Source organism: Bacillus rossius, chromosome 2 (genome assembly GCF_032445375.1).
Source record: "Bacillus rossius redtenbacheri isolate Brsri chromosome 2, Brsri_v3, whole genome shotgun sequence".
Classification (NCBI taxonomy): Eukaryota; Metazoa; Arthropoda; class Insecta; order Phasmatodea; family Bacillidae; genus Bacillus; species Bacillus rossius.
The window spans coordinates 110,259,127-110,272,495 of NC_086331.1; the positions used below are offsets into that span (position 1 = coordinate 110,259,127).

At 42.7% G+C, this 13,369-nt stretch overlaps 1 protein-coding gene across 3 annotated transcripts in view; it reads left to right on the forward strand.

Moving 5' to 3' along the window:
• The first annotated feature begins 302 nt into the window (after nucleotides 1–302).
• LOC134528813 (putative inactive carboxylesterase 4) overlaps nucleotides 303–13,369 on the forward strand; it is a 99,832-nt gene continuing 86,765 nt past the window's right edge. The window contains exons 1-2 of one of the 3 annotated variants that reach the window (XM_063362476.1): nucleotides 303–392; nucleotides 8,785–9,187. In XM_063362476.1, coding sequence (XP_063218546.1) covers nucleotides 9,080–9,187 — 108 coding nt within the window. In that variant the 5' untranslated portion in view covers nucleotides 303–392; nucleotides 8,785–9,079. Of the gene's footprint in view, nucleotides 393–2,581; nucleotides 2,636–8,784; nucleotides 9,188–13,369 lie in introns of those variants that run through there. The other 2 variants (XM_063362478.1, XM_063362477.1) reach the window with 2 other exon arrangements.

The following is a 13,369-nucleotide window of genomic DNA, read 5'->3' on the forward strand; positions in this document are numbered from 1 at the left end:
ACGGGTAATCACGAAAACTTCGAAGGTGCCGTTAGTTACCTACAGCCAGTATTTGCAAAGCCGGGTGACACAGAATCTCTCTCCTCCCCCCTCCCCCCAATAGAATAAAAACCTGTCCTGTAGTTGGATGCGTACATGATCCGGGCCGTGTGGCGCGGCGACGTGCGATGGGTCGTCGCGTCCGCCCGCACTGCGCACTATCGGGGTCAGCTTCCGCCGCGCGCTTCCACCTGCCCTTTGTTCCGCCGCGCATCCCGTCACGTGACCGCAGCGCCGGCAACCCTCGGGCAACCCTCGCCGGCTCAGTCAGGAGCTTGTGCGCGGCCAGCCACCACGCAGTAGCGCTCGCCGCTGCGATCAGGATCTTGTGTACACCCAGCTGCACCACGCAGGTAACTTTATCTGCTTTTATCAAGTCAGTTGCAATCAGGAGCTTGTGTACACCCAGCTGCACCACGCAGGTAACTTTATCTGCTTTTATCAAGTCAGTTGCGATCAGGAGCTTGCGTACACCCAGCTGCACCACGCAGGTAACTTTATCTGCTTTTATCAAGTCAGTTGCGCCACGCAGGTAACACTCGCCGCTGCGATCAGGAGCTTGTGTACACCCAGCTGCACCACGCAGGTAACTTTATCTGCTTTTATCAAGTCAGTTGCAATCAGGAGCTTGAGTACACCCAGCTGCACCACGCAGGTAACTTTATCTGCTTTTATCAAGTCAGTTGCAATCAGGAGCTTGTGTACACCCAGCTGCACCACGCAGGTAACTTTATCTGCTTTTATCAAGTCAGTTGCAATCAGGAGCTTGAGTACACCTAGCTGCACCACGCAGGTAACTTTATCTGCTTTTATCAAGTCAGTTGCAATCAGGAGCTTGAGTACACCTAGCTGCACCACGCAGGTAACTTTATCTGCTTTTATCAAGTCAGTTGCAATCAGGAGCTTGAGTACAACAAGCTGCACCACGCAGGTAACTTTATCTGCTTTTATCAAGTCAGTTGCAATCAGGAGCTTGAGTACACCCAGCTGCACCACGCAGGTAACTTTATCTGCTTTTATCAAGTCAGTTGCGATCAGAAGCTTGTGTACACCCAGCTGCACCACGCAGGTAACTTTATCTGCTTTTATCAAGTCAGTTGCGATCAGGAGCTTGTGTACACCCAGCTGCACCACGCAGGTAACTTTATCTGCTTTTATCAAGTCAGTTGCGATCAGGAGCTTGTGTACACCCAGCTGCACCACGCAGGTAACTTTATCTGCTTTTATCAAGTCAGTTGTAAACAGGAGCTTGTGTACACCCAGCTGCACCACGCAGGTAACTTTATCTGCTTTTATCAAGTCAGTTGCAATCAGGAGCTTGTGTACACCCAGCTGCACCACGCAGGTAACTTTATCTGCTTTTATCAAGTCAGTTGCAATCAGGAGCTTGAGTACAACAAGCTGCACCACGCAGGTAACTTTATCTGCTTTTATCAAGTCAGTTGCGATCAGGAGCATGTGTACACCCATCTGCACCACGCAGGTAACTTTATCTGCTTTTATCAAGTCAGTTGCACCACGCAGGTAACACTCGCCGCTGCAATCAGGATCTTGTGTACACCCAGCTGCACCACGCAGGTAACATTATCTGCTTTTATAAAGTCAGTTTCACTACGCAGTTAACACGCAAAGCATTAATCAGGCGTTTTTTATAGTTCAGCTACAACACCCAGGTAACTTTATCTGCTTTTATCAAGTCAGTTGCAATCAGGAGCTTGTGTAGACCCAGCTGCACCACGCAGGTAACTTTATCTGCTTTTATCAAGTCAGTTGCAATCAGGAGTTTGAGTACACACAGCTGCACCACGCAGGTTACTTTATCTGCTTTTATCAAGTCAGTTGCAATCAGGAGCTTGTGTACACCCAGCTGCACCACGCAGGTAACTTTATCTGCTTTTATCAAGTCAGTTGCAATCAGGAGCTTGAGTACACCTAGCTGCACCACGCAGGTAACTTTATCTGCTTTTATCAAGTCAGTTACAATCAGGAGCTTGAGTACAACAAGCTGCACCACGCAGGTAACTTTATCTGCTTTTATCAAGTCAGTTGCAATCAGGAGCTTGAGTACACCCAGCTGCACCACGCAGGTAACTTTATCTGCTTTTATCAAGTCAGTTGCGATCAGAAGCTTGTGTACACCCAGCTGCACCACGCAGGTAACTTTATCTGCTTTTATCAAGTCAGTTGCGATCAGGAGCTTGTGTACACCCAGCTGCACCACGCAGGTAACTTTATCTGCTTTTATCAAGTCAGTTGTAAACAGGAGCTTGTGTACACCCAGCTGCACCACGCAGGTAACTTTATCTGCTTTTATCAAGTCAGTTGCAATCAGGAGCTTGTGTACACCCAGCTGCACCACGCAGGTAACTTTATCTGCTTTTATCAAGTCAGTTGCAATCAGGAGCTTGAGTACAACAAGCTGCACCACGCAGGTAACTTTATCTGCTTTTATCAAGTCAGTTGCGATCAGGAGCATGTGTACACCCATCTGCACCACGCAGGTAACTTTATCTGCTTTTATCAAGTCAGTTGCACCACGCAGGTAACACTCGCCGCTGCAATCAGGATCTTGTGTACACCCAGCTGCACCACGCAGGTAACATTATCTGCTTTTATAAAGTCAGTTTCACTACGCAGTTAACACGCAAAGCATTAATCAGGCGTTTTTTATAGTTCAGCTACAACACCCAGGTAACACTCTCTGCAAAAATCAAGAGCTTGTATACAGTCAGCTGCACTACACATGTAACACATGCCGCCCCAATCAGGAGATTGTGTTCAGCCAGCCGCATCACACATGTAACACTTACCACTGTAATCAGGAGATTGTGTACATCCAGCTGCACTACATATGTATCACATGCCGCACCAATCAGGAGATTGTGTTCAGCCATTCGCATCACACACGTAACACTTACCACTGTAATCAGAAGATTGTGTACATCCAGCTGCACTACATATGTATCACATGCCGCACCAATCAGGAGATTGTGTTCAGCCATTCGCATCACACATGTAACACTTACCGCTGTAATCAGGAGATTGTGTACATCCAGCTGCACTACATATGTATTACATGCCGCTCCAATCAGGATCTTGTGTTCAGCCATTCGCATCACATATGGAACACTTACCACTGTAATCAGGAGATTGTGTAGGCCTACATCCAGCTGCACTGCATATGTATCACATGGCGTTCCGATCAGGATCTTGTGTTCAGCCATTCGCATCACACACGTAACACTTACCACTGTAATCAGGAGATTGTGTACATCCAGCTGCACTACATATGTATCACATGACGCTCCGATCAGGATCTTGTGTTCAGCCATTCGCATCACACACGTTACACTTACCGCTGTAATCAGGAGATTGTGTACATCCAGCTGCACTACATATGTACCACATGCCGCTCCGATCAGGATCTTGTGTTCAGCCATTCGCATCACACACGTAACACTTACCGCTGTAATCAGGAGATTGTGTAGGCCTACATCCAGCTGCACTACATATGTATCACATGCCGCTCCTATCAGGATCTTGTGTTTAGCCATTCGCATCACACACGTAACACTTACCAATGTAATCAGGAGATTGTGTACATCCAGCTGCACTACATATGTATCACATGCCGCTCCAATCAGGATCTTGTGTTCAGCCATTCGCATCACACACGTAACACTTACCGATGTAATCAGGAGATTGTGTACATCCAGCTGCACTACATATGTATCACATGCCGCTCCAATCAGGATCTTGTGTTCAGCCATTCGCATCACACACGTAACACTTACCGATGTAATCAGAAGATTGTGTACATCCAGCTGCACTACATATGTATCACTTGACGCTCCGATCAGGATCTTGTGTTCAGCCATTCGCATCACGCATGTAACACTTACCACTGTAATCAGGAGCTTGTATACAGCCTACATAACCACGCAGGTAGCACTTACATTATTGCATTGAGGCATTGTGTACATCCAGCCTCGCCACGCATGTAATACTCACCGCATAAATCACGTTCTTGTATGAAGCCAGCTGCATCACCGAGATAACATTCAGTACATCAATAACGAACTTATGTACATTGTGCCGTACCACACATGTAACACCTTCCGTATAAATTAGGTGGTTGTATCCGTCAAGCCGCACCACGCATATACAAAACAGCAGTCTAGTCTGGTGTTTGTGTACAGTCATTTGCTCCATGTCAGTGCACTCACCGCAGTTGGAGTTTGTGTAAAACCTGCCACACCATTCTGTTAACACTCACAGCATCAATTTAGGACCTCATAACAGCCCGTGACACCACGCAGGTAATACTTACTGCATTAATCGCGATTTCGTGTAAAGCCTGCTGCACCACAATGGTAACATTCGCCACATCATTCAGGTGCTTGTGCCTTGCCAGCAGCACACAGGTAACATTCACCGCATATGAACTGAACAATATAGAACAATATTAACTTGAAATGAAAAACAAATGGGTAGGAAATAGTCTTGGCCCTTGTTTGTAACGTACTGACATTAAGGTAGGCCCTAACCCTCTTTATAAAAACAGTTATAGCTAAGCTACATTCCTAAGTATCTTTGGATATTCACAGGCTCAAGTTAAAGCTAGTAACCACAAGACAGGCTGGGCTACGCTTTTAAAGATAAACACAAATTCACATCACTATAGCAAACATAACGCAGAATAGAATGAGACTCAAACAAAGCATTCCACAATACAAAATTTAGCTTTTTAATATTTATTTAACGAATATTATAACATTACTAATGTTTAACGGTTTAAAAGCAAAACCATTACCTACTCATTTTTAACAAATAAAATTTAATTATAGCTTTGCAAACAAACGAAAAGTAATTACGTAAGTAACAAATTTTGAACATTTTAAAAGACTGAATAACTTCTGTATCCTTTTAAAAGAGTATTTATTATCAATGTTAACTTTTAAAGGTTACTTCATTTTCTAAAATAAAATTTAGAATTTTCTATATTAATCTTTTCTCCCTTGTTTACATTATTAATTTTTCTAGTGAAAATTGCCTACACTACGTTTTGAAAAACTTTTCTTTTCTTTCAAATATCTTTGTTCGTCCGTCATTTAAACTGTACTGAAATTCACACACACAAACACACTTTGATTATAGATTTATAAAATTGTTTTTCTATTCCTGGCAAAGTTAGCTCTTCTGCTACCAAGGGGGGTAATTAAAACGCTCCACATCAGTTTATTAACTGTATTGATTAAATAGATTTTTTATTCAAGCCATGGATTTTCCTATACATTCTCAACATTCCACTCAATAAACTAGTGTCATAAAAAGTGTTTTTCAATTCGTCACTATTGCATATAAAATTTAACTTGTGCTGGGCTAGTTAACCCTTCTAATACCAATGTATAATGCAACTTTCACATCTAGTGAGAGCTAGAAATGTTACCCAAGTATAAAAATATAAAATGAGGTATTATCATGCATTAATATATGGTTTTTAGTAATAATCTCTTCCACATTTTATAGTGCCTAATATTTTGGTAAGTTTTTTGATTTTGCTGTACTCAATTGATTGACCAGCAATCCTTGTGCACAATATACTACCATTGTGTTTTACTCGCTCTAGGGCCCTGATTTCTGCTCACAAATGTCAACAAATTGACTTAGTTAATAAGTTGTACATGAACCTTTGTGTATGAGAAGCATGGTGACATTGGAGGTGGCCCATTGATATTATTGAAGGTTGTGCTACATCTATCTATACTTGTTTTGATCATACGGGTTTGTGTGGGCCATAAAAATTGTTCAGACTGGTGTGTACATTGAAACTCATGACCCCCAAAAATAATATTCAAATATAATTTACTAAAATACCCTAGCACACAAAATAGTAGGAATCCAGAACTGAAATATAATAAAAAAAATTAAGTTTGTTATAAACTATAATGCAATAGTGCGTTAGGGAATAAATTTCCTTTCATCACAAATGACCCATTGTATAGTCCAAAAGTATATACATTAAAATATCATACAGTTTGCGAATGAGCAGCGCTGAAAAGTTTTACTGTGAACAATTTAAATAATTAGCTGCAGTATCCTCAACTCTGTGCAAAAGGAACACTGGATTCTTGCATATACAGCACATCAAACTTTTTTTTTGCCTGGCTTTCTTGTATATAATGAATATCTCTTCCCTGATAACATATGTGAGTGTCATGCACGGGGTCCGCATGGGTCTGTACTCTAAGCTCTGAGTGTCGATGGATCTTTACAGCTTCTTTCTCATATTATACTTCAATAGTTATTGAGAGTTTCAAGTTGGTATTATTACACACATGATATAGCATTAAAGTACTAATAACAAGTAAAAATGCCTCTAATACAGAACTAATATTTTTGCTGCTTTCAGAAAGTCACGGTTTATTACTTTCCATGATATTATGAGCTCGCTGTTTACATTGACGTGGAGGATTTGAATATCAAATAAATCAACTTTTAGTTTTATAAATTTTCAATTCATTTACACTAGTTTCGTCATCTGATGCATCATCCTCGGTGCTCTCAAAGCTAACCTCACTTTCTTCTTCAACGATATCTTCATCTTTATTACTGGCATTCCAGGTACTGAACATTTTTCTTTCTTCAGGTGAAATATTCCTTGGATCATTAGTAATAAGAGGCACGTATTTTTTGCGAACATATTTCAAGACTAACGGTTTGTTAAAACACTATAACATCGACTGTGTTTCGTAATTGGTTGAATTTCTTTTAGGCGCGTGTCTACTGTCGACACACGTATCACAGAAAAGCATTCTGAATGGTCTGGTCAAATAAATAGACAGGAAAAATTCGTGGTTTCATTTCGCGATAGGCTAGAATCCAAATGCATGTAACTTATTGCCGCTTCAGTGATTGGAACACAGTTTGCCTGAAGGACTGTGAGCCAATGAATGACCCTCAACGTAAGAAGTATCGAATCATAAGCATCCCAGTTAGCAGGTGTCACGAGTCAGTAGCCAATGAGCTGGTGTAATATTCCCGCGTACATAGTGAGGCCATTTGAGCGGCCTCAGACTCCCTGGATTTAATTATTTTTATATTGTATAAAGTTTATTCCAAGTTGATTAATTTTTTTATTACACTGTTTCAGTATTATGTGTATATTAATTTTTAAATACGTTTTTATAATTGCTTCTAGCTTTTCTTTAATAAACTTGGCCGCCATCATATAGAGTGCGGTAATGTGTAAACTCTAAACTTAAAAATATTTTTTATTGGTATCAGAATTTTTACGAGTGTAATTATATTATTTAGTGGTGTATTGTAATGTTTATTCATTGTAATATTTTATTATACTTTGTTTATTTTACGTAAATATTCTTACTGTGTAGCGGTACTTACGAGAATTAACGAGAACTATCTAGCGGAGTGAGGGGAGGTAGAGAGGAGGGGGCGTGACGTCAGCTGACGTGACGAGTGTGTTTCCGCTCCCAGCTCTTTGGGGCGGACACCGTGTGTTTGACAGCCGGCCACAATAGAGGATCGTGGAGTCCATCCTAGAGGTCATTCAAACCACGAATTTTTCCAGTCCCTACAAATAAACAATGGAATGGCGTGCAGACGGCCGCCAATTACAAGGCAGAAGCCACTGGCGCGGGCATTACTCATTGCTAGAGACCCGTGAATTTCGCGGATTCAATGACCTCCAGGATAGACTCCAATATCCTCTACACACTCGGGCAAATGCCAACTGTTCCTTGGCTGTTGACTTGTGAGTCTTCTCGACTGGGTGGCCTGTGATTCGACACTTCTATAAGTGAGGGTCTCTAATTGGCCCTCAGTCCTTCAGATTAACAGAGAACCAATGACAGAAGCAGCACTAAGGTATAATTATTTGAATTTTAGCATAACACAAAATGAATCCGCGAAATTCACGGGTCTCTACTCATTGCGGTCTAATAGGCGTTCAGATTGTTTTACGAAAACTACCTGCCTCTAGTAATAACTGTTATTTCTTGTATTTCGTCAGAAGTGTATTTTATAGAGATGTACGAATCCCAAAACATTTAAATGTAACTCATACATTTTCAGGGTAAATCTTGGAATATTACAAGTATGTAACTTGCTGATGTATTTCCGCTAGAGTACATACCACCTATTTACCTTATAGACTAGAACAAAAACATTTTACTTGATAGGCTAGCAACAAAATATACTTGTTGACACTAAAACCCCGTACAAAATCAGGATTTCATAGTTAGCATTATGTACAACCGCATACAACAGAATAAAAAATGCACATTAGAGCAGCACCCTGGTCAAATAAGGAACTACTAAAACCCGATTGATCATAAATTGCCTTACAGCATTGCCTGGCCAGTATTTTGCTCTCTAATGTAAAACATAAAAATAAAATAACAAGAAATTATAAGACAGTTCAAGCTCATGAAGTACATGAATTAGAAAAGGAGGTATTTTAATTAGAGCACCTAAAGTGTATAACTGCATACACTTAGCTCAGCCCAGTGAAGCAGCGGCCAGACACTTGCCTAATACCTCTCCTAGTGCCGGTCGAGGTGATTGTAATTGTAAATAGGCCTACTCTTCGGTTGCCGAAACAGGCCTTCGATAGTTGAGGAGCTACGAATATGCCAGTGTTTACCTTAATATTTGAGCTGTATGAAACTATTTTCAGCAATTTAATGTTGTTTTTTTTAAATGTTTGGTTTTATATTGTTACAGATAACAGTTCTGCAAAAGAAACAAGGGATGATATAACTTTCTGATAGCTCTTGGACTGACTTCACATAAAAAAAAAAAAAAAAAAAAAAAAAAAAAAAACATTTTCAAGCAGTGACTTCAAAGACAACAGCATGTAAACAAGACTGGATTGTGTACTTTCATTGATTTAAAAAATGTGAAACATATTTTGGTGAAACATATACTAAAACTTATTTATTATTACCAACTAGTGGTATCACAATAGATATACAGAGATGTCAACATAATAAAAAAAATCAAAAGCAATTGACAAGAAATGAACATTAAAAACTTTATTATTTTTCTTCTAATTGTGACATTCTTCAAAACTGTTTGCAGTCAAGATCCTTCTGTTCAGCTACACCATGGGACCACTATACTTGGCGTAAGTAATATGTTATTTTCAGTACACAAAGTGTAAAACCACAACTCTGCACAGGTACTTAAAATTCCAATGCACTGATTTTTAAGTTTTTTTTTTAATTTTGAACTGATTTCCTTTGCAAAGAGAAATTTGGCACTATCATTAAATATATTATGTCCATGTTTGTATGCACGTGCATGGCTTAAGACCAGTAGTGTTTCATGAAAATGTTTGTAATGCATTTAACCCTTGTCACTAATATATATATATATATATATATATATATATATATATATATATATATATACTAGCGGACCCAACAGACGTTGTTTTGTTCAAACGTTTTAAATTTGAAAATTTACAGGGAATTTCCCTGAAGATAATCGCAGCACCATCTGCCGGGTCGAACTGAAATAAAAATAAAATATTTTTGAATATTCGATAACGCGACCACAGCGCTTCCGACCGGATCCTATGTAAAACTTCGAAAATTTTACAACATTAATTAAATTAATTAATTACAAATATTATTTATCGGCTTGAATTGTGAATCTAAAAAATTTTTAAATCCACCTGAACACACACTTTAAAGTGGACCCGACAGACGGTGTCCTGTTCAAACGTTGTAAATCCAAAAGTCATAATTTAAAAAAAAAACTATAAATTAAAAAAATACAAAACTTCAATTTTAAATATACTTTAAACTATAATTACTATAAGTAATTTAAATTTAATAAATGTTATAATTTATTTTACAAACTTATATTTTATTTTCAAAGAGACATCAATACGTCATAAGTTGCATAGAATAAAATGAGAACTAACAATTTAAAATTGTAGGTTAAGTTGATTGTTATTGAATGCACGTCTATACATAATTAAAAGTAATGAAAAATCGTGTTAAATACTCACTTTGATACTGCACCTTACATATTTTGCACAATGTAGGCCTATATCTTTTATTACATTTTAATATGTAGAATAAAATGAGAACTGACAATTTAAATTTGGAGGTTAAGTTGATTGGTATTGAATTCACGTGTATACATAATTAAAATCACGAAAAATCATTTAAAATACTCACTTCAATACTGCACCTCACAAATTTGCACCAATATTTTTAATTACACTTTAAAATGTTATTTCAATAAATAATAATATAATAATCTCAATAACCAATTCTATTTTAATTTTAATGTAATAACAACAATTCATAAAATCCATCCAAAGATTAACAACAACACATAAATAAATACACAACACACACATATATATACTGTAAACCTAAACCATTCAAAGATCAACAACAATTTATAAATAAAAAATTAATTAAATAAACATTTTCCAGTGGACCAAATTATGAATCTAAACCATCCTCGAATCCCCGTGAACTCACACAAGAAATTTCATCAAAATCGGTCCAGCCGTCTAGGAGGAGTTCAGTGACATACACACGCACACAAGAAATATATATATAAAGATATATATATAGTTACGACCTATGTTGTGGGGTGAACTGGGTTCGTAAGGGTTATCCCAACTAAGTTTTATTACAGTTTTATTAAGTACTAATATTTACATTACTAAATAATTCTATTAAAAAAATTTCCTAACACTGGCACTTAAAAATGTTTAACCTCAATTCACTCAAAGTCTTGTCAAATTCCGCAGTTCGCACTCCTCACTGGAGCTAGGCTCAACAGTGTTACGCCCCTTACCTCGCGCCAGTCCACACACACAGTTTCGCGCCACTCAGTCGCCGCACTCTCATGATCCAGTCAAACTCCGCGTCGCGCCACTCTCAGGTGGGGGTCTCTCACCCTCTTCGCCGATATCGCACTCCGGAACTCTCGCCGCACTCCTTACGGAACTCTCGCTGCACTCCTCGCAGAACTCTCGCCGCACTTCTCGCAGAACTCTCGCTGCACTTCTCGCAGAACTCTCGCCGCACTTCTCGCAGAACTCTCGCGGCACTCCTCGCGGAACTCTGTAGCTAAAACTCCGTCGCGGAACCCTCGCCGCACTCCTCGCGGAACTCTGTAGCTAAAACTCCGTCGCGGACTCTCGCGGCACTCCTCGCGGAACTCTGTAGCTAAAACTCCGTCACGGAACTCTCGCGGCACTCCTCGCGGAACTCTGTAGCTAAAACTCCGTCGCGGACTCTCGCGGCACTCCTCGCGGAACTCTGTAGCTAAAACTCCGTCGCGGAACCCTCGCCGCACTCCTCGCGGAACTCTGTAGCTAAAACTCCGTCGCGGAACCCTCGCCGCACTCCTCGCGGAACTCTGTAGCTAAAACTCCGTCTCCGAACTCTCGCGGCACTCCTCGCGGAACTCTGTAGCTAAAACTCCGTCGCGGAACCCTCGCCGCACTCCTCGCGGAACTCTGTAGCTAAAACTCCGTCTCCGAACTCTCGCGGCACTCCTCGCGGAACTCTGTAGCTAAAACTCCGTCGCGGAACCCTCGCCGCACTCCTCGCGGAACTCTGTAGCTAAAACTCCGTCTCCGAACTCTCGCGGCACTCCTCACGGAACTCTGTAGCTAAAACTCCGTCGCGGAACCCTCGCCGCACTCCTCGCGGAACTCTGTAGCTAAAACTCCGTCTCCGAACTCTCGCGGCACTCCTCGCGGAACTCTGTAGCTAAAACTCCGTCGCGGACTCTCGCGGCACTCCTCGCGGAACTCTGTCGCTAAAACTCCGTCGCGGAACCCTCGCCGCACTCCTCGCGGAACTCTGTCGCTAAAACTCCGTCGCGGAACCCTCGCCGCACTCCTCGCGGAACTCTGTAGCTAAAACTCCGTCGCGGAACCCTCGCCGCACTCCTCGCGGAACTCTGTAGCTAAAACTCCGTCGCGGAACCCTCGCCGCATTCCTCGCGGAACTCTGTAGCTAAAACTCCGTCGCGGAACCCTCGCCGCACTCCTCGCAGAACTCTGTAGCTAAAACTCCGTCGCGGAACCCTCGCCGCACTCCTCGCGGAACTCTGTAGCTAAAACTCCGTCGCGGAACCCTCGCCGCACTCCTCGCAGAACTCTGTAGCTAAAACTCCGTCGTGGAACTCTCGCGGCACTCCTCGCGGAACTCTGTCGCTAAAACTCCGTCGCGGAACCCTCGCCGCACTCCTCGCGGAACTCTGTAGCTAAAACTCCGTCGCGGAACCCTCGCCGCACTCCTCGCGGAACTCTGTAGCTAAAACTCCGTCGCGGAACCCTCGCCGCACTCCTCGCAGAACTCTGTAGCTAAAACTCCGTCGTGGAACTCTCGCGGCACTCCTCGCGGAACTCTGTCGCTAAAACTCCGTCGCGGAACCCTCGCCGCACTCCTCGCAGAACTCTGTAGCTAAAACTCCGTCGCGGAACTCTCGCGGCACTCCTCGCGGAACTCTCGCGGCACTCCTCGCGGAACTCTGTCGCTAAAACTCCGTCGCGGAACTCTCGCGGCACTCCTCGCGGAACTCTGTAGCTAAAACTCTGTCGTGGAACTCTCCCGGCACTCCTCGCGGAACTCTGTCGCTAAAACTCCGTCGCGGAACTCTCGCGGCACTCCTCGCGGAACTCTGTCGCTAAAACTCCGTCGCGGAACTCTTTTGGCACTCCTCGCGGAACTCTGTCGCTAAAACTCCGTCACGGAAATCTCGCGGCACTCCTCGCGGAACTCTGTAGCTAAAACTCCGTCGCGGAACTCTCGCGGCACTCCTCGCGGAACTCTGTAGCTAAAACTCCGTCGCGGAACTCTCGCGGCACTCCTCGCGGAACTCTGTAGCTAAAACTCCGTCGCGGAACTCTCGCGGCACTCCTCGCGGAACTCTGTCGCTAAAACTCCGTCGCGGAACTCTCGCGGCACTCCTCGCGGAACTCTGTCGCTAAAACTCCGTCGCGGAACTCTTTTGGCACTCCTCGCGGAACTCTGTCGCTAAAACTCCGTCACGGAACTCTCGCGGCACTCCTCGCGGAACTCTGTAGCTAAAACTCCGTCGCGGAACTCTCGCGGCACTCCTCGCGGAACTCTGTAGCTAAAACTCCGTCGCGGAACTCTCGCGGCACTCCTCGCGGAACTCTGTAGCTAAAACTCCGTCGCGGAACTCTCGCGGCACTCCTCGCGGAACTCTGTAGCTAAAACTCCGTCACGGAACTCTCGCGGCACTCCTCGCGGAACTCTGTAGCTAAAACTCCGTCGCGGAACTCTCGCGGCACTCCTCGCGG